The sequence below is a fragment of the Macaca fascicularis genome, chromosome 15 (assembly GCF_037993035.2).
Source record: "Macaca fascicularis isolate 582-1 chromosome 15, T2T-MFA8v1.1".
NCBI lineage: Eukaryota > Metazoa > Chordata > Mammalia > Primates > Cercopithecidae > Macaca > Macaca fascicularis.
The window spans coordinates 66,305,001-66,331,573 of NC_088389.1; the positions used below are offsets into that span (position 1 = coordinate 66,305,001).

General features: G+C 41.1%; 1 protein-coding gene and 1 long non-coding RNA gene across 4 annotated transcripts in view; one reads left to right on the forward strand and one right to left on the reverse strand.

Moving 5' to 3' along the window:
• Positions 1–26,573, forward strand: part of LOC135967420 (uncharacterized) — an 83,138-nt gene that overhangs the window by 55,429 nt on the left and 1,136 nt on the right. The window contains exon 1 of one of the 2 annotated variants that reach the window (XR_010581540.1): positions 8,300–8,416. The exons of the other annotated variant lie outside the window; for it this stretch is intronic. This is a non-coding gene — a long non-coding RNA (uncharacterized lncRNA). Of the gene's footprint in view, positions 1–8,299; positions 8,417–26,573 lie in introns of those variants that run through there. 2 annotated transcript variants of the gene reach the window in all.
• Positions 5,122–8,977, reverse strand: TMEM215 (transmembrane protein 215). Of its 2 annotated transcripts, none has more exons than XM_045373353.3 (2): positions 8,715–8,977; positions 5,122–8,407 (listed from the first exon to the last, which is right to left on the reverse strand). In XM_045373353.3, the coding sequence occupies exon 2, from the start codon at positions 8,347–8,349 to the stop codon at positions 7,642–7,644; it is 708 nt and encodes a 235-aa protein (XP_045229288.1). In that variant the 5' UTR covers positions 8,350–8,407; positions 8,715–8,977; the 3' UTR covers positions 5,122–7,641. The 2 variants fall into 2 exon arrangements, with proteins under 2 accessions (XP_045229288.1, XP_005581607.1); XM_005581550.5 differs by having other exon boundaries at positions 8,694–8,977.

A 26,573-nucleotide genomic window follows, 5' to 3' on the forward strand; every position in this document is an offset into this window, starting at 1 on the left:
GTGTTGTGGGATGGACCCAGACGGGGAGGTAATTGAATCATGGGGGCAGGTTTTTCTGGTGCTGTTCTCATGATAGTGAGTAAGCCTTACAAGATATGATGGTTTTATAAAGAGGAGTTCCCCTGCACACGCTCTCTTGCCTGCTGTCATGTAAGTCATCCCCTTTGCCCTTCCTTCGTCTTCCTCCATGACTGTGAGGCCTCCCCAGCCATGTGGAACTGTGAGTCAACTAAATCTCTTTCCTTTATAAATTACTCAATCTTGGGTATGTCTTTATAGCAATGTGAGAACAGACTAATACACCTGTTATCAGATGTATGGTTTGCAAATATTTTCTCCCACTCCATAGGTTATCTTCACTCTGTAGATTGTTTCCTTTTCTGTTCATAATTATTTTAGTTTGGTGAAATCCCATTGTCTACTTTTGCATTTGTTGCCTGTGCTTTTGGTGTCATATGCAAAAAATCATTTGGGCCTTGAATTTTTGCAACCTGAAGGGTGACAGCCTGCTTTGAGGGGATCTCGCCTGGGAGGAGAATTGAGCACAACCTGTGTCCCTTGTCTGCTCTTGCCTCAGCCTGCAACACATTGCTGGGGTCTTAGTTCTGGCCTCTGTGTTGTCGCTTGCATTTAATACCCCATTCTTGTTTCAGTGGAAAATTTTGGCTGACTTTATGCCTTTAAAATTATTTAACTTTACTATCTTTATCCTTCTAATGCTTCAGCTAGTCTTATTCACTCCATATTCCTTTAGCTTCATAGTTTTTATTATACTTCTTAGTCTATTATTGAATAGTTTTTAAACCCATTTGATCTTATTTATTGGATGCTCTTTTATATTCCTTTTAACCCTGCCCAGCAGGATATTTCTAGCTGAATATTGCCCTTGTTGGAATATACTCTTAAATTGAGTACATATTTTCACAGCCATTTAAAAATATATTAAAATTCTCTAACACTTTCCTTTTACTCTTTACGTTTTTAAAACATTTTCTGTTTGGTTTGTCCTCTTAGTCCATTTTCTGGCATTTGCTTCTAAAGTAGAGATGAGAAGTGGTAACTAACGCTAGGGGGATGGAGGGGGTGGATGCTGCAACCGTGACTGGCTTAATCAGGGATTGTTGGCTCTTCTCCCCATGCCCACAATTCTGCTCTTTCTTTCCCCATGCTCCCTTTCCTATACATACTTAAAGGAGGTCTTTCTTGCTATTGTTAAAAGAGACCCTGATATTCACCACAGTCAAGATAAAGAGTTACTCCAATTAAATCCTATTTTTACCTAGTCAGGTAGTTGGGAAAATTCACAGGAAAAATTACATGGGTCAGAAGTTATTAAGACCGGCCTCAAATAGTGCTCGCAGGAATTGCTGAACAATGCCATCTCTTGTTCCAGAACAAACCAGGACTTCTCTGAATTACAAACCATGGTCTCTGAGTATTTACAGCTTTCATGGAGAAGGGGAGCATCACTGGTGGTGGTGGGAGAGGGTCTGCAACTCAGCCCCTCAATACTGACCCAAGATAATACCCAGGTGGTCTTGAAGGTCTTCTTAAGAATTATTGGTGAAAAAACTTATTAGAAGGACAATAGTCAAAGCTGAGGAATTATATTTTGTTGACCTACTTGCAGGATTAACCTGAGTACATTGATTCACCTTATTTCTGGCCAGGAATTCAATGGTTGTCACATGCTCCTAGAACCACCAGTTCTTATCACATGTTTGGTGCAGTCTCTGACTCATGGAGTGGAAGTTAGGTCAATCATGGAGGTAGGGAAAAATGTTCTGGAAGGATTTCTTTCTTTCTTCTTGTTATATAAGACGTGGTTTTCCCAAAGAAACAATATGCTAAAATAAAAGTTAGGGTCCCAACTCACGGAAGCCAATTTTAATCCACATTGTTGTGGACTATATTCAACTTGAAAAAGAAAGTAGGCATCGAGGGTGACCTAAATGGTGCAATTTAGAGTTTTCACTGAGCAAGACAGAATAAATGAGTGTGTCGGGGGTGAAGTAGGGGATTGGAAAGATGGATAAAATGTGGTCCCCGCCTTCAAGGAGTTCACACTACAGTTGGAGAGACAGATACCTATGAAACTAATGTGTGTGATGATAGTGGTGGAAGGTGTTGTGAGGCCAGAGAATAATAGAAGGTTTGGTTCTGAGTCAGAAAATCCAGAAGATGGTGGAAGATGTGGCAGCTTCTCCTTGAAGGACGTTAGGGCCTTATGCAGCAGAAGGGTGAAGATGGGGAATTTGAGGCACAGAAAATGGCTGGGGCAAAGCCTTGGGGTGGTCAGCTGCAGGGCACAATCAGGAGCATTCAAGAGGCTCCTGTAGGGGATGGGAGGTAGTTCGGAAAAGCAGAGGGACAGAGTGGGCCTTTCTGAGTTGGTCTGGTGGTCTAATCACTTGTATAGAAAATAATGGCCAGGTGCGGTGGCTCATGCCTGTAATCCTAGCACTGTGGGAGGCTGAGGCTGGTGGATCACCTGAGGTCAGGAGTTCGAGACCAGCCTGGTCAACATGGTGAAAGCTCGTCTCTACTAAAAATACAAAAATTTGCCGTTTGGTGGCAGGTGCCTTTAATCCCAGCTACTGGGGAGACTGAGGCAGGAGAATCACTTGAAGCCTAAGAGATGGAGGTTGCAGTGAGCCAAGATCATGCCACTGCACTCCAGCATGGACGACAGAATGAGACCCTATCTCAGGAAAAAAAGAAAGAAAGAAAGAAAAGAAAATAATTGCCCATACTTTTCATGTTAAGATACAGGCAGGTGATTTTCAAAAGCCTAGTTTTTCAAACAAATGTGGTCTTGCCTCCTACTGAAGGACTGTCTTACGTACAATAGTTCATTACCATGAAAAATAAGAAAGTGATTAATTGCAAAATTATCTTTTATGTTTGACTTTCTAAAGATAGATTTGTCAAAGAGCAGCACAGGAGATTTTTAATAGCTTTATGTACTGTTTTGTAATCGGTTCATTTTGTAACTCTGTACCTTATTAAGGATAAAGCATGCAAAGCTTCATACTATCACCGAGAATACCAAGTCTGCAGGCTCTAATCTGGGTTCGGGGCAGGAATAAAGGAAAAATAAAAAAAGAATCCCTAATAAGGGTCAGTTCCAGGAATAACTTGCCAAAGACTGTGGATATCTAACATCAGTGCCTGCCTGTTTGTGTATCTTGGCAGCATCATATACACATTTCTTTTGGTTGGGTGCCCATTGAGTGAGGACCCTGTGGTAGGTCATAAGAAATCAAAGTCATGGTCTCAAACTCAATGGTGTCTACATGATTTTATGTGAACTGGACAAGAGGCTGAATGGAATCTAGTCTTTTATTAAGATATTTGGGCAAACCAAGCATTTGTCCCCATTTCCATCCTCAGTTTAGTTTTTCCTAGTAAGAAACTGAAACATAGAAAACTCAAGGGCAGAGTCTATCAGATTCCTGAAATTCCAGTTCATTTGTAAGTCACTGATAGGCAACAATACATATACATATGAAATACAGTCTATTATAAAATATATGATGAGGTACTTTAAGAAAATGCTTTTGGCATATTACAAAGTCATTATTATTGTTTACATCTATTTATCATTTTGCTTGTTGAACACGATGCTCTTGAAGACTGACACCACTGTAATCTGATTGTGAGAAACACATCACTGATATCTTAGCTGGGGAAATGTTCCGTTCCATCTTACTCCTAAACATACTAGTTCTGGTCCTGATGGGAGGACCTTTTTGAAGAAGCATGGTTTTGTTTCCCACCCTGGGTCTTATATGCACATGAGTGAAGGGAAGACCCCCACAACCATATGGAGAGTTCCATTCATTTACACATTTCTGCCTCCTCTCAGCCACAAGGAGATGGCTGTTCAATAGTAAAGTTCCTCTCTATTGGCATATAACAAATAATATAGCAGTGTAACCAGCAAAAGGAAAAAAACATACAAAACCATCCATAAAACTTGGTATCTTGCCAGCAATAAGGAATGGCATGATAAATTATGGAACATCACTAAAATGGCATATTACACAATTGTTCATTGATAATTAGAAATACTACACAGAAACATGGAAACATGCTTGGAATATAATTAAAAGAGAAAAGAAAAACACACTATTATAATATGTATGCTGCATATGCATGTGGAGGAAGCCTGGAAGATGATATGCCAAAATAGAAACACAGTAGTTGCTTTAGGATAGTGAGGTGGTGGGTTTTCAGAAACTTTTTCTTTAATGTGATACAATACTAGTATTAATAATAGTGAATTCACCAAATAAATGATGTTGTGGGTACAGAGGGAGGCTATTAATAAATAAGTAGAGCTTGGATGTTGCAAAAGAGAAAAAACATTTAACAAAATGAATCTTCCTTTCCTACATTTGTCATCTCAATGGATATTAAGATCCATAATATTGAAAACATTTTCAAAGCAGCTGCTTAGTAGGGTTTGGAAGAGAGCCTGAACTTAACTGTATGTGGATTTTGTTTGCCAAGATGACTGCAACAGAAAATAAATCTTAAAACAGATGTCTAATGTGCTCTCGTTTGAGTATCTTGTCTGAATTCTCACTTAAGAATCAAGAAGCAGTTTGGAAAAAGAACCCATGTGCACAACAAGTAGGCACATAGAGCAAGAGAAATTCAGTAGAGAAATTTTGAAAATAAAATGCCTATTCAAAATCAAGTTGCAACGTCTGTTTGGATTAACAGCAAAATAAAGTAATGCCTACTTAAATTTATATCTGTCTAGGAGCTCGCTACCAGGAACAATCCTCATGCCTATTATATTAATAAGAACAATTTGCTAAAACTGTCTAACTCATTGTAATGAGTTGCTGTCTTTTCCTCTAAAGGGCTGAGACACTTTTTTTCTCTTTCTCTTCTACCTTGGTTCAAAAGAATGCGGGTTTTACCCTTTTTTGTGTGTATATATTTTTTTGACTTTGGAAGTTTAACTCTGAATAGTACTTACAAGTATTGATTTGGGGCACCAGGCTACCTTGTTGCATATAGAAAGGGGTTTGTTAATATGTTAAGAGAAATTCACACACACAGTCATACATTTTATTTTCACTGGTCAAAGTTAAAACCTCTCACACCAACATTTGCAAACCTTTATTTTAGCACAGGAAAATATTTCCTCAAATGCATACTTAAATACCTTAAGTATCTTAAGTAGGTAATGGGAGAAGAAACATGAAATAGGTTTTGTTCTGAAGCAGAACTTGAAAACAAGATAAAATACCTTATATCTCTAAACTAGTAGTTGACCCTCATTTTAGAAAGAGAGAGAATGATATGAAGGAGTTTGAAATGGTTCCAAAAAATCAGAAAGTAACTTTTCCAACCCCCAAACCATACCTGACAGTGCAAGCCTCTTCTTTCAGAAAACTGCAGCTTATTGTGTAAGATTTGCTGAGTCTCTGTGGCCATCTCTCTGTCTCACTATCTCCTCATCTCTAATGGTGCAAACATCTTAAAGGAAGTTTTTATTCCTAAGAGTTATCCAGTAGTTGTCACCATTATAAAAATATGATTCTCTGTTTTCAAAGTGCATTAAAAGTATTAAAAGTTACTGTGATTTTAGGGAACTATCTCTCCCCATCCCAAATCCAATGTCAATCACATTTAGTGCAAGGTTGTGTATTAGATTACTTTGAGTTATACCAACATTTTAAGTTTTCTCCTCAAAAATATTTTACTCTGATTATGTTCATTTTATTCTCAGGAATGTATTGTGTTGAATAAATGATATTTGGTAATAAAATATCTGCTTTCATACATCTACAAAATTCTTTTTTGAGTAGTAGCAGTGCAATCTATGTCACATAATTATCATGAATTTCATAACTTTGGCATGCATTTTGCTGTAACTCATTTCCTGGCAATATATAAAGTGCCTTTGACATAATACCATAGAATATTTAAACTGAAAATGAATGATAGAAATAATCAAGTGTAAATCAATTCCCCCTCCCTTCACAGAGTAAGAAACTCAGGTGTAAGAAGATAAAATTCGCCCAAGATCATGCATCTCATTTCTGACATTTAAGCCCTACTAAAATAATTACATCTTTTTGATCTCGAACTTGACTTGAAAATTATGATTTTTTTAAAGAGCATGATTCTTAAGACAGAGCAATTGCTATACTTAAGAAAGAATTGCAGAGTTGGAATTGAAATCCACAAAAAACGTATGCCCAAATTTTTGTCCTCAATTCCCCTTTTGGGAGAAAGTGACTAAGACTATATGATCACTTAAAACGATCATTCTTTGAAGGATACAAAATACTTCTGATCTTCAAGATGAACTCTATCACTATTCCTATATATAATTCAATATTTTTCTTCACCAGGGATCAAATGGCATTCTGCTTAATAGCCTTCTTATCTATTGCAGTTGAACAAGTGAAATAGAAAGCACATTTTAGGATATCATTGTGATTTGTTGTTTTCCTCAGCAGCAAAAATGTATGAAATAGAGAGAATTTATCATGTAATGTTCACTGATCAGGTGAGCTTAATACAATCTAGGCTTCAGTTAAATTTAGTAGATTAGCTCTTGTTTCACTGGCATTTAGTCTGTGAGAGGAGTTGAACAAATGTACAAATAATGACACTTCCAAAAGTTTAACCATTGCATTTTATACAAATTATGTGCAATGTTCAAGGCTAATGTGTAGACTTTATAGTTTTCAGATTTTAAAAGGTATATAAGAATGGTAATTATCAGTACATATCTGCCAATGTTAAAGACTTGGATATATATGTAAAATTTATTTTGTCTTGATGAAAACAAATTCCAATCTGTGAAAGAATCATATGAAGTAATTTTGCACCTGGTAAGGAAATAATACATGAATGATAGTAAATGTTTAGAAAAAACTCATTTCAGATAAAGACGCAATAAATGGATTTAAATGAAGAGTTTAAGAAGTAGCATAGCCATCTAAAAATGTTAACTTTTCACATAGCTGGTCACACTTATTTTACTTTATTAGAAACCACAATCTTGTCAGACAATAATGCCACAAGACTCAGTTACATAATCCAACTGTCTTTAACTCCCCTTTTCCCCAAAACAATCCCATCTAAGGAGGGTTTAACTCTTATATCTTGATTTTTTTTTCTTTCAGCAAATACCAAGTGTGATAAGCTTTTCACCAGACAAAAATTATTTTATATAACAGATCATTAATTTTTTTCAATTTATTCCAACATAAAGCAGCTCAGTCTCCCTATGGTCAGCTCATGCATCATTTGATGCCTCACATCTGCAGCCCACTCTAGATTTATCTTGCTCTTAGCTGGTCCTGGATAGCACTTTTTGGGTTATTTTACAAAACATTCAACATTGTGTAAATTGTTAAGAAGCAACCGGAGTGCCTTCCTTTCCTACCCACTGCCTCTTCCAGTGTCCTTAACCCTTATCACCCTTCCCTAAAATGTGTCCCCAACATGCCTATTTACATGACTCTTGGGTACCAGAGGTTATCACACCCATCACATACCGGGTCAATTTCTAACAGTGTGAAGGCTCTCCAAGCAGAGTAATTTCCTTCCATGGGGAGCTGGGCTTAGTCATATTTCTATCAATCCAGTGACCTTTGTATGCAGAGATTAGACGATGGTCTCGTGGTCCCACCTGCCTTGTATCTGATTGATATAACAACAGTATCTGTCATAGGGGCTGTTCTGCTTGTAGGAGCAAACGATGATACTGTCCTGGGGCACAAAGAAGATGCTGTCCTCGGGCTCAGGGCACTCAGGTCTGTCCCTTGCTGAGCACTTGATGTCCAAGGCACTGTAGGTGAGGGAACTGCCCGAGGGGCAGTAGCCGTCCAGGTATCTGGACGTCTCCTCCTGATGCCCACTCTGGACCAGGCTCTGGCATTCTCCTTCCTCCGTGGGTGTGGGGGTGGTGATGGAGCTGGCCATGGACACCTCACCCTGGCCTTGTGGGGGAGGCTTCCCCCTGAGGCCCGCCTTCTTAGCCAGCTCATCTGAGCTCCCCTTGCCGGACTCCAGGTCTGAAGGGGTCCTCAGCAGCTCCACCACCTCCTTGTCTTTGGGTTTCCGGAAGCAGGGCAATTTGCGGACCCATAGAAGCTCGTTCTCTGGCCACTTGGTGCATCCCTCGGTTTTCCTGGCCAGGGCAATGGCCGCGATGCCTGGTAGGCAGATGGCTGGCCCGATGGCCAGGAGGGGGATGTTTCCCAAAGTCTCCCCTTTCATCCCAGAGACGGTGAACATGAAACCGAAGACCAGGAAGACACTGACCAGGGCCACCACCAGCCCAGTCCTCGGGTTAATGTCATCAGGCCGCATCTTTCACTCCATCCAGGTTGGGGGCTGCTTGCTGACCAGGGAGCAGCGTTCCTCTATTCTGTCAGAGGTGAAAACCACAGTGCGTTTTAAAAAAACCCAAGTCTAGCTCCCACCCACCAACTCTTATCTCTCTCTTGTTCTTTCTCTCTGACTTGCTTCTTGACTTTCAGTCTTTGTATCTCTCTTGCAATCTCTCTCTCTCCGCGTTTCTCTTGCAATCTCTCCCTGTTTCTATTTCTACTCTTTCTCTCCGTCCCCTCTCCCTTCCTCCCTTTCTCTCTCGTGCCCTCCCTCTCTCCCTCACACTATTGCAACTTCTGTCTCTCTCTCATATCAACACGCACCTGCTGGGGTCAACGAGGTACCTGAGGTTTCTTGCCCTCTCCAGGAAGTAGGGAAAGAAGCCAGGCTGTCTCCTCAGAAGCCTCCACAGCAGCTGCCCCCTCGGCTCGCTCCCCTGGTTCTGGGAGGAAAGCCTGGTTTCCCCCACGGACTCTGCATTGGGGAGGTGGAACGTGGGAGAGCGGTTCTCCCAGCAGTGCCCGTCGGTCCCGGTGCTGTGCAAGCGGAGCCCAGCGCCAGCTCAGCGCGCAGAGCGCGGGGCGCGGGAGGAGGGAGCACTGAGTCTGGGAAAGAGGGAACGCGGCACGAGCCTGGCCTTGTTACATCACTGTCAGAGCAGGCTCAGAAACGCAGACGGACGCGCGGGGGCGCGAGGGGGTCAGCACCAGAGAGAGGCCACCCAGCGGCAGGCGCTGCCGGGGTCTCGTCGGGGCTGCTGGGAGCGGCCGGGGTTTGTGCCGCCGCCGTCCCGGAGGCTGAGCGGGGCGACCTGACCCGTTTCCGTGCCCGGGGAGGGTCTGGGGCGCGAGGCTGCCAGTGACCGGAGTCGGAAACCAGGGTCGGTTTGCCCACCGGGCAGCCGTTGGAATGTCCGAGCTCGGGCTCCCAGTCCGGGATCCGAGGGGTTAGGTGCCAGCTGGAGATGTCCCTCGGGGACCCGCACCCTTCTCCAGTTACAAATCCGAGTGACTGACGGCAGGCCGAGGGGCTCCCCGACCGCCCTTCTCTCAATCCCCTGACTCGGGGTTCAGGGGGCTGTGTGCCTCGAGGAGCCGGTGCCCGAGGACTGCTTTGGTCCCGGCACTGGGCGGTGGCGCTGCGCGAAAGCGCTCTTGCAGCGGAGCGACTGCGCGGCGGGAGCGCACAGAGCCAGCGCCCAGGCGGAGTGGGTTAGTGGTGAGGGGTGGGTGCCGGGCTAGTCTGGGCCTTGGGTGAGTCCTCGGAGTCCCCGTGGCTTTCCAGCTCCAGGCTCGTGACAGGGTGACCTTGGAGCCGGGATTTCACTTCCACAGCGCCGTTGTGCCAGGCGGACAGGGAGAAGGGCTCTCTGGCCCCCAGTTCACGAGGAGAAGTGGCCTTGTCCGGTCAGGACCACCACCCTGCGACGCCGCTCTGGCTCTGGGCGATTCTCTCCTCCCTTGCTGAAGCAGGCGTTGAGATCCTGCGTTCCTCCCGCTCTGGTAGTTGGCAGAGGCAGATGGATTCCTCTGGCCCCGGGGGCAAGACTGGCTTTGGCTATGATTCTTCAACAGGGCTGCCCATTTAGGATAGAGGAGGGCGGTGGAGAACAGGTTGGTGAGCGGTACATGCTTTCATGTCAAGACACTGCTTTACTGGAAAGAATTTTCACATCTGGGTCTTCCCCACTTAAACTAGCTGTATGTTCCTGGGCAAGTGACTTAACTTCTCTGAGAATCAGTCGTCCTATTTGTAAAATGAGATTAATACCAAATATATGAGGGAACATTGTGAGGATTAAATAAACGTAAAGTTCCTAGCACAATGCTTGGTACATAGTCTGTGTATAAAAATTACACACACATGCACACACGTGCACATGTACATGTATATATATTTGTCATCATAATTAGTGTCTTCATCATGTATGACAGAAGCCAAACAAATCATAAAGGCTGTGGGACTAATGACTTTTTATCCACTAGGCAATGAAGAACCCTGAATGTATTTTAAGCAAAGATCAATATAAAAACATTCCAGTTTGACTGAAGGGACAGCAGGTGAGAGCATAGGTTGGAGCTGGTAAGTCTGGAAGCTGGGAGTCTTGTTAGGAGGGCAGTTCAGTACGCTGGGCAAGACATAATGTGGCCTTAACAATGTAGGGCTGGTAGAGAAGTTAGAAGAAAGCAGATCTGAGGGTATTTAAGGGTTGAATGAAGTGTCTTGGAGCACAGTGAAGTGAGATGAAGGGAGGAGCCAAGGCCGACTCCCAACTTTCTCACTTTTAAAGGTGGATCAGGAAGCAGATCCTTCTCATTTTCCACTCCATCATCTATTTCGTGTCTTTTGTACTCATGATCATTAGACAGCTGCTGCACCTTTAGGCATAGAATCATTTAGGAGGGAAGAAAGGAGAAAATGCAAAGGGTAAAAGTGAGGTGCCGGTTCTTTGGCCACTTTTATGAGGACAATAATAATTTTCCTGGCGGCCCCACCAAGTAGATAGGCATCTGCTTATAATCGACCGGAGATGGATGAGCTTTGGGATACAAAGGTACCTGGGAAATTGTTGTTTATTTATTTACCAGATCCACTGATGGCCTGAAAAAAGGGTTTTGTTTAAAAGGAAAAAGGGAGAAAGAATACTGGGGAAGCAGCCCACTACGTGTGTTACAACTATTGAAAACTTTTCCGTTCTTAAAACCCTCTCCTTTACTGACACCATTCTATCCTGGTTTTCTTCCTATCTCCCTGGTCACTCATTTGTAGGCTACTTTATAAACTCCTATTTTATTTATTTTTATTTTAACAAACCCCTTAGATACTGATGTTCTGTGGGTTCTATTCTTGCTTCTCCCCTTTCCTGACTTCTCTTCTCTTCCTTTTCGTTCTATAATAGCCTCAAACAGCCTGAATAGGCTGATGACTCCCAAAACTCTCTCTTTAGCTTTGTCCTTTCCCCCCAGCCCCAAATCTGTAATATCCAACTGTCTGCTTGATATCTCTAATCTGGATGATACGCAGACACCTCACACTTGTTAGGGATTTTAGACTTCAGGGATTTAGACTTTAGCGATTTTGATCTATGGGGATTTCAACATTAGAGGTTGTGGAGTTTGGGATTGTGTCCTTTGGGATTATGTTCCAAACCCAACCCCATCATCATTTGCCAACTGAGAATTATGTGCAATTGTCCTTTACTCCGTTCTCTCCCTACCAGCCTACATCCAGTAAGTCACCCAAGGCATTATAGTTTTACCTTCTAGGTCCCTTGATTATCCCCTCTTCTAGTGGTGATCCTAGGAAGATAGCTTTACCTTCCTGTGTTTCAACTTCTTAATGAAACAAAGACTTTGAATGAGGTGCTAGGTAAGATTCATTTTAGCTCTAATATTCCTTGCAGTAGTTACTTCTGCAGGGTTGAACTGATGTCAGTGTTGTGGAGGTGTTTCAACAATAGTGCTGGAAATAAAGTTGGGTCCTAAAGAAGCAAGATTGCTGAATGGAGACCTCCTCTCACTTGTACAAACATCTAATTCTTTTCTGATTTTTAAGCCATGCAGTTTATCTACTTAGGCATTAGATAAGACCCATGCATAAAACCACAGGAAACTTCAATTGCTGTTTAATTATAAGCCTCATTTTCAAAGCAGTTCCTTCTTAGAGGTAATTTCAGATGGTCTTTGAACAGCAGGTATACTTGCCCAAGTCAGCAGCAACAGTGGGTAGGGATTGGAGACATCGCTCAGGGTCACAATACTCAGAGACAGATAAGGCGTTCTTAGTATTTAATTTCTTGCCTGTATAGACTGATTGCACTTGGATTGTAAAACCTTAAGCAGTTCTTGCAATCTTGTAAGCATATACAGCCATGTACAAAGGCTTTTTATTAGAAGAGCAAGGAATTCAGGCTGAAATGAGACTTTGGCATGTGGGTGTTTCAGAAGGAAACAGAACCTTTTATTTCAGAAATTATGGAAATCATGGCATGCTAGCCTTTGAAGATACCTTGTAGTATATCTACTACAACTTCTTTATTGTACAGGTAAAATCCAGAAAGGTTTCATTCGTCCAATATAACTTGAGTATTTATTGTGTGCTTAGCATTGTGCTGGGTGCCAGGGGTACAAGTCAAATAATGACATGGTCTGCCTTTGTAGAACTCACGCTCTCAGAGCAAGTTGAGTGTATGTCAGAATAGGATAGATTATGTGGTGACAACAAAAGACCTCCAGCTCTACAGAAGCTACATGCTCATAATATTATACATGTCTGTAATAGGCCAGCTGCTGCCCTTCTCTGTGCCATCTTCACTCTGAGATTCAGATTGACAGAGCAGCTTCCATTTGGGACATGGCCGACCTTGTAGCAGAGGGACAAAAGAGCAGGACAAACCACATGCTGGCTGGTAAAGTGTATTCCCTAGACTTTGCCATCACCCCCATCTCTTAGGTTCCTCCTCCTTTCACTTCACTTCTTCCTTCCAGCTCAGCTATCCAACCTGAAGGGATAATAGAGACCAGGTCTCGTGGCTCACACCCGTAATTCCAGCACTTTGGGAGGCTGAGGTGGGCAAATCACCTGAGGTCAGGAGTTCGAGACCAGCCTGGCCAACATGGTGAAACCCCATCTCTACAAAAAATACACAAATTAGCAGGTGTGGTGGCATGTGCCTGTAGTCTCAGCTACTTGGGAGGTTGAGGCAGGAGAATTGCTTGAGCCTGGGAGATGGAGGTTGCAGCGAGCCGAGATCGAGCTATGGCACTCCAGCCTGGGTGATAGAGCGAGACTCCATCTCAAAGGATAGTAGAGTTTTTGGAACTCCTGAAACTTTGAAGGTTAAAGATGGACATTTTTGTCTAGTACCATACAAATTCTGTAGTTGTTTTCTCTGAGACTGACAGATGTTTCACATTCTGCTGGAGACTCATCTAACATCAATGTCTTACTCCCTGGTGTGGGCTCAGTCCTTTCCTAGTGTGATGAAAGGAGCAGACAGGCCTGGAGGTACAGTAAATGTGATGGCCAAATAAAGCCTGGGCCTGTTTTAGCTTGTTCCTTCTCTAGACTTTTCCCAATGTCTGTCTGCCCTCTTGTAGTCTTTCTGTCTCTTCCAGGTTTGAATTTTTAGGTCTGGAGCCTGAAAACCCATGAAACATGGATCCTGCTTACCTTCTCTCTGCATTAGGAATGCTATTTTGGTTGTAGTAACATAAACTAGAGCTAGCCTGAGTCAGAAAACAAGAAGAGGTCTTTTTTGGGGGACTTTTCTGAGCACACAAGGGCAGGAATGTAGCTGAACGTCTGAAGAGAATCAGAATTGGAGACTCAAACGCTACCAGGTATTTCTCTCAGATGTTTATTTCTCTTCTCTCTGTCTACTTTGTTCTTCTCTTTCCTTGTACAGACTCATTTCCTCCCTTTATCTGGTATCCATGTGGAAAAACATGGCCCCAGTAGCTCCAGTGTGTCCATGTTACAAATCTGGTCACCTAGAGGCAGACAAGGTGGTGATCTCTAAATTTTAAAGTCCCAGGGAAAGAGTTCATTGTATCATTTTGGGACAGGCGCCCATTCACAGTCCAGTCAGCTGTTAGGTGACGTAGTTGCCAGGAACTCCTTTATTGTAACAACAGGATAGGAGGGGAGTAGTGGCCAGAGGAAAAGAGTGGAGTGATTTTCTGGTGGCTGAGCTGTCAACTGAAAATGTACCTGGTGTATATTCTGCTACGTAACATCCTTCTAGAGTTTAAAGTCTTTGAGAGCAGAACTCATAGCTCCAAATTTCATATAGGGATTGGGGGCATATCTCATAACAAGACAAATTATAAGCATAATATGCTCTGCTAAAGGAGAGTATCAACAAGAAATGCATAGAGCTGAAGCCTAGAAAACTAGGAGGTTTCATTGAGATATATTAAATAAAAATGGAGTAAATGGCATATTTATTAGTGGAAAGACTGACTATGGTAAAGATTCCAGCTCTTCCCCATTTAATTTATAGGTTTAGCACAAGTCCGATTAAAATCCCAAATGGAAATTTTCTTGAACCTTGAAAAAATGGCTTTTAAAGTTCATCTGGGAAATCACACATATAAATAGTAAAAATGGTTTGAGAGAGAAAAGCAATAAAGTCAGGGCTTTATTAACCACTTATGAAACTAAATTTAATCACTACAATAATTAAAGCTGTCTGGTATGGCGCAAAAAAAAGTCACACTTATCAATAGAGTAGAAGGGAGATGTTGGAAATAATACTATGTATTTATTAGAATTTAGTTCAAGATAAAGGAAGCATTACAGACCCAATGGCCTTGAGAAAATTGACGATTTTGGAAAAAAGATCCTGTTTTGGGATGACATTAGGACCATTCTCCACCCCCTGCCCCCAGAGAAAGATAAAATTAAAATATTGTGACTGTTGTCTACTGTTCCTGAGTCAGTTATATACATATTTGTTCCTTTTTTTTTTTTTTTTCTGAGACAGAGTCTTGCTCTGTCACCCAGGCTAGAGTGCAATGGTGTTGTCTCAGCTCACTGCAACCTCTGCCTCCCAGGTTCAAGTGATTCTCCTGCCTCAGCCTCCGAAGTAGCTGGCACTACAGGTGTGTGCCACCACATTCGGCTGATTTTTGTATTTTTAGTAGAGACAGGGTTTCACTATGTTGGCCAGGCTAGTCTCGAACTCCTGACCTCATGATCCGCCTGCCTCAGCCTCCCAAAGTACTGGGATTACAGGTGTAAGCCACCGTGCCTGGCCCATATTTGTTTCATTTTTAAGAAAGATAGATTACAGATGGCTGGCAGTGGTGGTGGCTCGCACCTGTAATCCCAGGACTTTGGAAAGCTAAGGTGGGTGGATCACTTGAGGTCAGGAGTTCGAGACCAGCCTGGCCAACATGGTGAAACCCCATCTCTACTAAAAGTACAAAAAAAAAAAAAAAAAAATTAGCCGCTTGTGATGATGGATTCCTGTAGTCCCAGCTACCCAGGAGGCTGAGCCATGAGAATTGCTTGAGCCTGTGAGGCTGAGGTTGCAGTGAGCCAAGATCATACCACAGCACTCCAGCCTGGGCAACAAAGTGAGACTCTGTCAAAAAAAAAAGAAAGAGAGAGAAAGAAAGATGACAGAAAAGATGGAGAAGAGGCAAATTCTCCAGTGTCTCATACCGAAAGCCTCTTTGTTAGGAATTATGATGGGGAATTGCCTGTGTTTTCACTAAAGAACAAAGAAAAACAAGTTTTAATAGTCTGAATGAGAATTATAATTGGATATAGTCATGAGTTTACAATTTCTGCTTTAGGGGAGTAAATAAAAAGGATTATACAATGGTGTCCTTTTGAAACAGTCCATTACTTCTGAAATGACCAAGAAGCTTGACTATGGGTTAGGGACAAGCACCGTTCGTCTGCCTTACCCACCAAGTGAACCTTGCTTGTCTGGGAGACCAACAGGGCAGTGAACAATTCCCAACTTTGGAAGAAGGTAGGAAGGTGTGCAGGGTAATGTATTAGTCAGGGTTCTCCAAAGAAACAGGTATATTTTTTAAAGTTAGCTATGTGATTGTGGAAAGTTTGTGAGTCCAAAATATGTTGTGGAAGCCAGCAGTCTGGAGACTCAAGAGGGAAAGAGGGAGTTGCAGTTGAGTCCAAAGGCAGTCTGCTGTAGAACCAGGAAGAGCAGATAAAATCTAAAGGCAGTCTGCTGTAGAACCAGGAAGAGCAGATGTTGCAGATAAAATCTGAAGTCAGTCTGCTGGAGAATTCCCTTTTGCCTGGGGGAGGTCAGCCTTTTGTTCTATTCAGGCCTTCACATAAGGGGATGAGGGCTACTCACCTTATGGAGGGTAATCTGCTTTACTCAAAATCCTGTGATTTAAATGTAAAATCATCCAAAAACACTCTTACCAAACATTCAGAGTAATGCCTGACCAATGTTTGGGCACTGTGTCCCAGCCGATTTGACATATAAAATTAACCATATTATCTATTAATTATTTAGATAATATCTGAATGATGCCTGGCATTGCTTTGAATAGGAATTAAAAAGTAGTGAAAATTCATTTGTTCTGTTTCTTAGTGCCTCCAAGTTATCTGTTGGTACCTTTTTAGAAAGAGAGATGGGGGTCTTGCTCTGTTGCTCAGGCTGGAGTGTAGTGTCTATTCACAGGCATGATCACCGTGTTTTACAGCATCGAACTCCTGGGCTCGAGTGATCTTCCTGTCTCAGACTCCCAGATAGCTTGGACTACAGGTGTGTGCCACCATGGGTGGATTCTATTGGCATATACATTTTAAAGTACGGACCAGCTTAAATATAGATCATTTGAAATTAGTCACCCTGAGGAACAAAAAGAAAAAGAATGAAAAAGAATAAAGAAAGTCTATGGTACTTATAGGACACCATCAAATTAATCAATACATGCATTATGGGAGTTCACGAAGGAGCAGAGAAAGAGAAGGGAGCAGAAAGCTTATTTAAAGAAATAATGATAGAAAAACTCCTCAAATCTGGGGAGGGAAATGAACATCCAGATCCATGAAGACCAAAGAACTCCAATTAGATTGAACGTAAATAAGTCATTGCCAAGACACATTATAATCAAACTGTCAAAAGTTAAAGATGAGAATTTCAAAGCAGCAGGAGAAAAGTGATTCATATGTACAAGAGAACCTGCAAAAGACTATCAGCAGATTTCTTAGCAAGAACTTGCAGGTCAGTGAGAGTGGGATGATATATTCAAAGTGCTGGATTAAAAAAAAATAAAACCCTGCCAATCAAAAATGCTTTAACCAGCAAACCTCTTCAGAAATGGAGAGATAGACTTTCCCATGCAAACAAAAACTGAGGGAATTCATTACCACTAGACGTGCCTTGTAAGAGATGCTAAAGGGAGTTCTTCAAGTTGAAATAAAAGGATGAAACATGAAAAAATATGAAAGTATAAAACTTACTAGTAAAAAAAAATAGTCAGATCCAGACAACTCAAATATTATAATGGTGGTGTATAAATCACTTTTAATTCTAATATGAAAGTTAAAGGACAAAAGTATTAAAAATAATTACAGCTACAATAAATTATTAGTGGATACAGAATATTAAGAAATGAGATGTAAATTGTGACAACATTAACATAAAATATTGAGGGTGGAGTAAAAGTATAGTTTTTGTATGTGATCAAATTTAAGTTGCTATCAGGTTAAAATAGACTATTATAACTATAAGCTGTTTTATGTAAGCCTTATGGAAGTTACAAAGAAAAAATTATCTGTAGTGGATAAACAAAGATAAAGAGAAGGAAATTGAAACATACTATCACAAAAAATTATCAAACCACAAGGGAAGACAGCAAGAGAGGAATAAAGAAAGAAACTATAAAACAGAAGACAATAAACAAAATGACAACAGTAAGTCTTTACCTATTAATAATTACTTTAAATGTTAATAGATTAAATTCTCCAATCAAAAGGCATAGAGTGGCTAAATGGATTAGAAAAAAATCCCACCAAGATCCAAGTATATGATGCCTCCAAGAGACTCATTGTAGCCTTAAGGACACATATAGACTGAAAGTAAAGGGAGAGAAAAAGATGTCCCATGCACATGGTAACCAAAAGAGAGCAGGGGTGGGTATACTTATATCATACAAAATAGACTTTCAGTCTATTTTGAAATTAGAAGAGACAAAAAGGTCAATTCATCGAGAGGGTATAACAATTGTAAATACATATGCACCCAACATTGGAGAATCTAAATATATAAAGCAAATATTAACAGAAGTGAAAGGAGAAATAAATAGCAATACAATAATAGTAGCAGTCTTTAATACCCCACTTTCAACAATGGAAATATTATCCAGACAAAAAAAATCAAAAAAGAATCAGCAGACTTGAACAACATTATAGACCAAATAGACCTAACAGACATATACAGAGCTTTCCATCCAACAGCAACAAAACACACATTCATCTCAAGTATGTGTGGAACATTCTCCAGGATATATCATGCCAGGCCACAAAACAAGTCTTAACAAATTTAAGAAGACTGATATCATATGAAATATCTTTTCAAGCCACAATGACGTGAAACTAGAACTCAATAACAGGAGGAAAGTTAGAAAATCTATAAATACATGGAAATTAAACCGTGTGCTCTTGAACAGCCAATGGGTCAAAGAAGAAATCAAGAGAGAAGTTAGGACCGGGTATGATGGCTCACACCTCTAATTCCTAGCACTTTGGGAGGCCAAGGTGCGCAGATGGCTTGGGCTCAGGAATTTGAGACCAGCCTGGGCAACATGGTAAAACCCTGTCTCTACGGGTAGCACATGCCTGTGGTCTCACCTACTTGGGAGGCTGATGCGAGGGGATTGCTTGAGCTGGGGAAGATTGCTTGAGCCTGGGAAGCTACGGTGAGCCCAGATTGCACCACTGTACTCCAGCCTGGGCAACAGAGTGAGACCTTGTCTCAAAAACAAAACAAAACAAAAACAAAAATAAAGGGAAGTCAAAAAGTATCTACTGTAAGTGCTACCTGAGCCTGACGGTGATGGTTTTCCCAAAGCTTTGGAAATAAGGTTACCCTCTGAGTGTTAAAAAAAAAAAAAAAAAAAAAAAGTACACAATGAAAGAGTATCCAGATGGTGGATAAAACCCAGACCTTGTTTCTTCCTCCTGGAAGTGAGCTGTCCATAAGAAACAGAAAGTAGCCCGTCCCTTCACATGGAAGGCATGTTTGACTCCTCCTCCTTTTTGGCTAGCATGGAAAATGCTTTTTGGCTACATGGCATATCTTGAGGTCTTTAATTTACTGAAGTCACACAAATATGTGTGACTGAAGAGTTTTGGCATAAGGGGAACAAGGAGGGCTTCCATGGTCTAAAATTATCCCGTTTCTGATCTGGGTGCTGGTTAAATGAGTGTGTTCTATTTGTGAAAATATATTCAGATGTACACCAATGGTTTGGCTCCTTTATGTATATGATGCTTCAATAAATGTTAATGTAAAAATTAACAATAATTTATTGTATATTTTAAATTAGCAAAAAGAGTGGAATTGGAATATTCTTAACACAAAGACATGATATATGCTTGAGGTGATGGATATCCCAATCATGCTGATTTGAATATTACACACTGTATACCTGTATAAAAATATTACATGTACTCTATAAATATATACTACTATTAGATACCCATAATAATTAAAAATAAAAAATTTAAAGTAAATAAATGAAATAATAAAAGGAAATCTGAAAAAAGTGGAATTTAAAAGGGATGCTTAAAAATCTAAAAATAGCCAGGCGTGGTGGCTCAAGCCTGTAATCCCAGCACTTTGGGAGGCCGAGACGGGTGGATCACGAGGTCAGGAGATCAAGACCATCCTGGCTAACGCGGTGAAACCCCGTCTCTACTAAAAAGTACAAAAAACTAGCCCTGCGAGGTGGCGGGCGCCTGTAGTCCCAGCTACTCGGGAGGCTGAGGCAGGAGAATGGCGTAAACCCAGGAGGCGGAGCTTGCAGTGAGCCGAGATTGCGCCACTGCACTCCAACCTGGGTGACAGAGCGAGACTCCGTCTCAAAAAAAAAAAAAAAAAAAATCTAAAAATAAAAACCAGCTTTTTAGCATTTGTACTCTATCATAGCCATTGAAATTATTTTAACTCATTAATATGAATCATTTTGTGCTCAGAAATATTTGAGGCATAACATTCTAAATGGTGCTTTTTGCTGTTAACACATTAACATTATTGCTATCTATTAAACATATTTGACAAAATAAAATTTCTAATCCAAAAAAATTAATGTAAAAATGTGTGCAGACAAGTGCTTCTCTACCTACCGGTATCATGTCTTCCAAATTAGTAATAAAAACTTAAACCAATTGCCATTTTATCTTTTGATTCTAACTTTCAGAGAAATGTCTTATTCTACCCAAGATTCTTTGATTTCAAGGAAGAAAAAGCCATTTGAGGTAACTCTAAACAAGGAACACTATTGAAAGGATACTGGAAAATCTCACCAATTGTAAGGGCAGGAAGTACTGCTGGCTTTGGGCATCTGGATATTGGCATCGTTGAAGGGCAGTCACTAATGGCACCTCTCTTCACCACGTGGTGCTGAAGAAATTGAGGAACAGAACAAGGGAGGCCAAAACACAGCCTTTATTACTGATGAAGACTGGGCATGAGGATGTGGCTTTCACTGTATTAGCTAAGTATGTTTGTTAACTCCAACCTCAGAATTCAGTTGACTTTACCTCATTCTGAGAAAACTGGACCTGGGTAGACCCTGCCTGGAGGAGGAGAAGATGCCTTCCATGTGAAAAGACAGGCTACTTTCTGTTTCTTACGGACGGTTCACTTCCAGGAGGAAGAACAAGCCATGCACACCCAGTTATTCTCCCAAATTTACCAGCTAGATAAGAAACTCACCTCAGAGTAGAGAGAAGCCAAGACTGCATTAGGAAGAGTCCTTCATTATGGGAACCAGGAATAGGGACAAAGCCCTTCCTTTCATGGACACTGTGATTGAGTTACTCCCTTTCTCCCAGTGTCTGTGTGTTCTCTCATCTCAACCTCTCAGCACATTTGCTTTGTCCCTGTCGTTCTCCCCTGGCACATTTGCTTTGTCTCTGTTTTTCTCCACTTCTTACTCTTACTCATGGCCTGATATGGTGGCCTTACTCCCTTAGTTTACCTCACTATCCAGCTTGGCTCCCACAGCTGACACACTTGCCCTCCCTGTGTCCCCACTGCAAATTTCCAGCTCATCTTTTAAATCCAGGCTGCCCAAGACTCAAGCTAACAGCCAGTCAATTCGTTCATTCACTTGGTCAGACTAACGAAACTCATAGGAGGCTGGTATATAAACCAGAAAGCCACTTCGCTGATCTTCAAAGAGACATGTTACTTTCCAGTGACTCAAATATTCATATCTTTGGGAAACCATAGTGGAAATCTGAATTTGTGATAATAAGCATTATTGACAATTTGTTAAGTGGGATAATGCTTTTTGGCTACATGGTATATCTTGAGGACTATAATTTACTTTAAAATAATTCAAAATGAAAAATAGAGTATAAAATAAGGGGAGGCATCCATTTTGATAAACAGTTTGGTACCTTCTTACAAAATAGAGTTACCATATGACCCAGAAATTCTGCTCCTAAGTATCTACCCATGAAAAATGAAAACATATATGCACATAAGAACTTGAACACACATGTTCCTAATAGTATTACTCACAATAGTCAAAAAGTTGAGACAATTCAAATGTCTATCAACTGATAAATGAATAAACAAAATATGATAAAACCATGCAGTGAAATGCTATTTGGCAATAAAAATTAACAAAGTATTAATACATGCTACAACGTGGATGAACCTCAAAAACATTATGATTAGCAGAAGATGTCAGACACAAAGCAACACATGGTATATAATTCCATTTGTACAAACTTTTCAGAAAAGGCAAATCCATAGAGACAGAAAGTAGATCAGTAGTTGCCTAGGCCTGGTGGTGGGAATGAAGAGTGACTGTAAGTGGGCACTAGGTCATTATACTTTCCCTTCTCATGGTCAAGCAAATGCTCTGTGTCCATTTCATGAAGATACTGAGAACCTACTATGAGCTGGGCATTGTGATCGGTGCCACGTCTCATCTCCTAGAGACTGTTGGGTAGAGTGGAAGGAATACTGGCTTAGGAGTCACAAAATGTGGCTTCTTGTCCTGGCTCTGCTGTTCACCCACCAGGTGACCTGACCCTGTCACTTGGTATTTTACCTTGTTTTATTTAAGTGCCTTATTTGGGTGTCTGGTTACAATGATGGAGGGGACATTTGTCTGACTCTTCTAGACAGAAGTCTTCTATATTTTATAATATTTTATAATGCTTTTTTAAAAAATTCATTTTAATTGCTCACCCTTTATGGGCACAAATGCTTATAGTTCTGGCATAGCACTTACCATAGTGTATGACAATTTAATCTCTCTACACATTGGCACAGACTGTGAGCTTCTCAAGTGCAGGGAGGCCTCCTCTGTGTGTGAGCTCCAGCACCTGACACACTGGTCCAGAATAAGCAAGCACTCAATATATGTTTGGTGAAAGAATAAATGAGTCTCACTGGTAAATGGGGATCCTAGCAGACACTGCAGGTGCCAGGGCTAACCCCTTGGCATTCACCTCCTCACTTAGGCTGCTTCCTGAAAACTCCTGTCACCCTGAGCTCTTTTTCTGGCCAAGGGAGAACACTGGCCTTGGGGGCAAGGAAAGCTGGTTGTACCAGAGTGAATGGCTCTGGAGCTGCCTTCGACCAAGGATGGGTGGTGAGTCGATGGATAAAACCCCAACTTCTTCAGCCCATGTTTGGGATAAATAAGGCGACTCTGGTGTTTCTCAGAATCTCCAGGAGAATTTGTGCTCCAGTTTCCCAGTGGTAACTGACTGATTTCCTACCCCGAGTTGCTTTCTTTCCCCTCCCTATCTTACTTCCCCACACCCTGCCTGTGCTTTCTAGCATCACCTCCCAAATAAACTACCTGCGCTTAACTCCGTGCCTCAGGGTCTTGCTTCTGGGGAACCCAAATCCTGCCTACCTTAAAGGATTGTTGGGATAAGCAAGTGGAAAACACTTATAAAAGGCTTTGAGATCTAAAAATATAAGTGGTGTTACTCTGGGCATGAGTTGTTCTCAAGAGGAGTGTGGTAGGTTGAATAATGGTCCCCATAGATATCCAGATCCTTATATCCAAACCTGTGAATGTGACTTTACAGGGCAAAACGGTCTTTGCAAATATGATAAAGGACCATGAGATAGTAAAATTATCCCAGTATGCTCTAAATGTAACCACTAGGGTCCTTACAAAAGGGAGACAGAGAGAGAGCTGACTCAGAAGAAGAAAGCAATGTGACCACCGAAGCAAGATGCACTGCTAAGCTGCTAAGTCTAAGCTGCACTGCTGACTTAGAAGATGGACGCAGTGGCCATGAGCCAAGGAGTTCAAGGAATGCAGGCTGGAAAAGGCAAACAAACAGAAATCCAAAATCATTTTCACTGGGCACAAAATCTAGGTGTTGGACTTCCGACACCTGTAAGAGAATAAATGTGTATTGTTTCAAGTCACTAGGCTTGTTACGGGTGCCATAGGTAACTAACACTAGGGGAGTCCTGCTTGTTGTGCCCAACCCACTCCAGCAGGTGGCAGTGTGGGGCGAAGGGGTAGCAGTAATTTCCACTGGTCTCCGGAGAACCCTGCTCACTCCCTGTCCTGCTGTCCTCAAATAATATAAGACCAGTCTGTGCTGTCTTCGCCCCCTTGGAGGCCAGTCGTTAACCACAGACTCAAGAGAAATTTCCACTGTGTTTCAAGGACAACAAAAAGAAAGAGTCAGGGTTTTTATGGGCTAATGGAAGTAAATCAACAAGCTCTCAAATTAAATCATAAATATGCATTGAGAAAGCTGAGTTGAGGAGCTCGGAAGGTTAGCCCCAGTTCCCTGCTGTTATTAAAATTGACTTTAATGATCAACCGGGTTTCTTATCATGTTAGGACTCATATCCCAAAAGCAACAGCAAGGTTCTTATGGTCGTTGGGGACTCTATGTTCTCCTTTCATTTGCAGCCCAGACCACGTAGAGCTCCTCTAAAATGTGCTATGACTCCGTCCTTCTTCCGTTAGGATTCACAATATGCTGGGAATCACCACTTCATTCTTCTTAGTCAATGTCCAAAGCTGGACTTTATAGAGATTTAAAATAAAATTTTGGGATAATCAAGGAAATTTGAATATAAATTGATACTAAAGAATCATTAATTTTGTTAGGGTGATAGGCATGATGGCTATGTCAGAAAACATCAATATTTTTAGAACTTCACAATGACCTATGTAAGGGATGAAATGATACAATAGAAGGGAAGAAAGGAGGGAAGGAGAAAGGGAGAGAGAAAGGAAGAAAGATTCCACTTCTAAGAAGACAGAAGGAAAGATGTGAAGAAGAAAAGAAAGAAAAGAAGGAAGGAAGAAAGAAAGAAAGAAACAGGAGGAAATAAAGAGAAACAAATGAATTGAGTATGGAAAAAGCTTGAGAGTTATTCGGTTGGTGCAAAAGTAATTGTGGTTTTTGCCATTGAAAGTAATGGCAAAAATCGCAATTACTTTTGCACCAACCTAATATTAAATGTAAGTGATGAGTATACAGATGTTCACCATATGATTGTGTGTCTTTGCAAATATTACGAGATTTGTTGGAAAATTTAAATGACTAAAAAGAATATTTAAAAAGACTTCTAAGACAGCTGCAGGAAATGATTGTGAGCACGGGCTCTGGAGTTTCTTTGTTTTCAATCTGGGATCCTATACTATCTAGCTGTGTGACCTTGGGCAAGTTACTCAACCTGTCTGTCCTCAGTTTCCCTTTAGGTAAAATGGATTGAATAATAGTACTTACCTCAAAGAACTGTTGAAGAGAATCAACAAGATGATATTCCTGAAGCTGGGAATACTGTCTGGCACAGAGCACTATAAGTGTTTATTATTACTACATACTATCATATAATGTTATATAATATCTTATTATTGTATTACTTAGTATTGTCTATTACACTAGTTCAGTGGCATTCAACTGGGAGTAATTATGACTCTGTAGGAGACATTTGGAAATATTTAGAGATGTTTTTGGTTGTTGCAACTAGGGGTGCTGCTGGCATCTAGTGGGCAGAGGCCAGGTGTTATTAGTCTATTTTCACACTGCTATAAAGAACTACCCAAGACTGGGTAATTTATAAAGAAAAGAGGTTTAATTGGCTCATGGTTCTGTGGGCTGTACAGCCTTCTGCTTTTGGGAAGGCCTCAGGAAACCAACAATCATGGAGGAAGGTGAAGGGAAAGCAAGCACCTTCTTCACATGGCGGCAGGAAAGAGAGGGGGCGGGGGAAAGCGCAATTTTTAAACCATCAGACCTCGTAAGAACTCACTCACTGTCATGAGAACAGCATAGGGGAAATCCACCCCCATGATCCAATCACTTCCCACAAGGTCCCTCCCCCAATATTAGGAATTACAATTCAACATGAGATTTGGGTGGGGATGTAGATCCAAACCATATCACCTGGGATGCTGATAAATATCCTATGCTGCAGAGGACAGCTCCACAGCAAATAATTATCTGGATCAAAATGTCAGTGGTGCTGAGGTTGAGAAACTCTGCAGTAGTGTTAGTAGGACACTGCAAAAATATTTGAAAATACAGATAAGCAAAATAAAGAATAACCATTATCCATAATTTCACCATGCAGGAGCTGTCACAATCCAGAGCTATCTTCATCAAAATTGAGATGAGTTATAAAGAAAAAGCCCCTTTATCTCACTGCAGTGAGATACAAAGACAGTCATGACCTGGGTTCATTTCTCCAAAACTGTCACAATGTGAGGAAAGTTATCCAACTTATTCATACTTCTGGGAAATGTACCATTTGGCATTTGACTAGGCTATTACTTTCTATTTGAATGAAAGTGAATGAAACACAAGGAAACTATTTGAATGATCTATATAAAAAATCTTGGTGGGAACCTACCCTGATACCATTTTTCTGAAAAACAAAACAAAACAATACAACAACAAAAACAAAAACCAAAAACCTTGGCAGATCATATCAAAACCCTTTTAAAAGTCCACATTCTTTGAATTAGCAATTCCACTTCTAAAAACTTATACTGAAGAAATTATTAGAAAACATGCAAAGATGTCTGTACATTGTTTACTGCCAACTGTATTGTTTTTAATTGTGAAAAATTGAAAGGACCTAAATTGGAAACAACTAGTCAGTGGGGATTGGTCGATTATCTTCTAGATGTCTATGCGTCATTTTTTAAAAGACAATGTTTTCCTATGTAATGGTTACTGATGTAGAAAGATAGTCCTAATGTATTCAGTGAAAAACAACCACAGGAAAGGCCTGGAGGGCTAGTGTGTCAGTGGGTGTCATGCAAAGGCTATAGGTGAACACCAGCAAGCATTGGGGCAGGGGCTGGAACTCACTGGGAGAAGGGTGAGAAGAGGCACCCCCTCATCTCCAGCACCCTATGGGGGACGTATGCTTGGACCAAGATGCAGCTGGATGCATTTGGGGACTATGCTCTAGCAAGAGAACCTCACCCTCTGTTGCTCTCCTTTTTAATGGACCAGCCTTGTTATTGAGT

Excerpts from the sequence above, each read along its gene's own strand:
- TMEM215 (XM_045373353.3), bottom strand. The coding sequence starts at position 8,349 with ATGCGGCCTGATGACATTAACCCGAGGACTGGGCTGGTGGTGGCCCTG.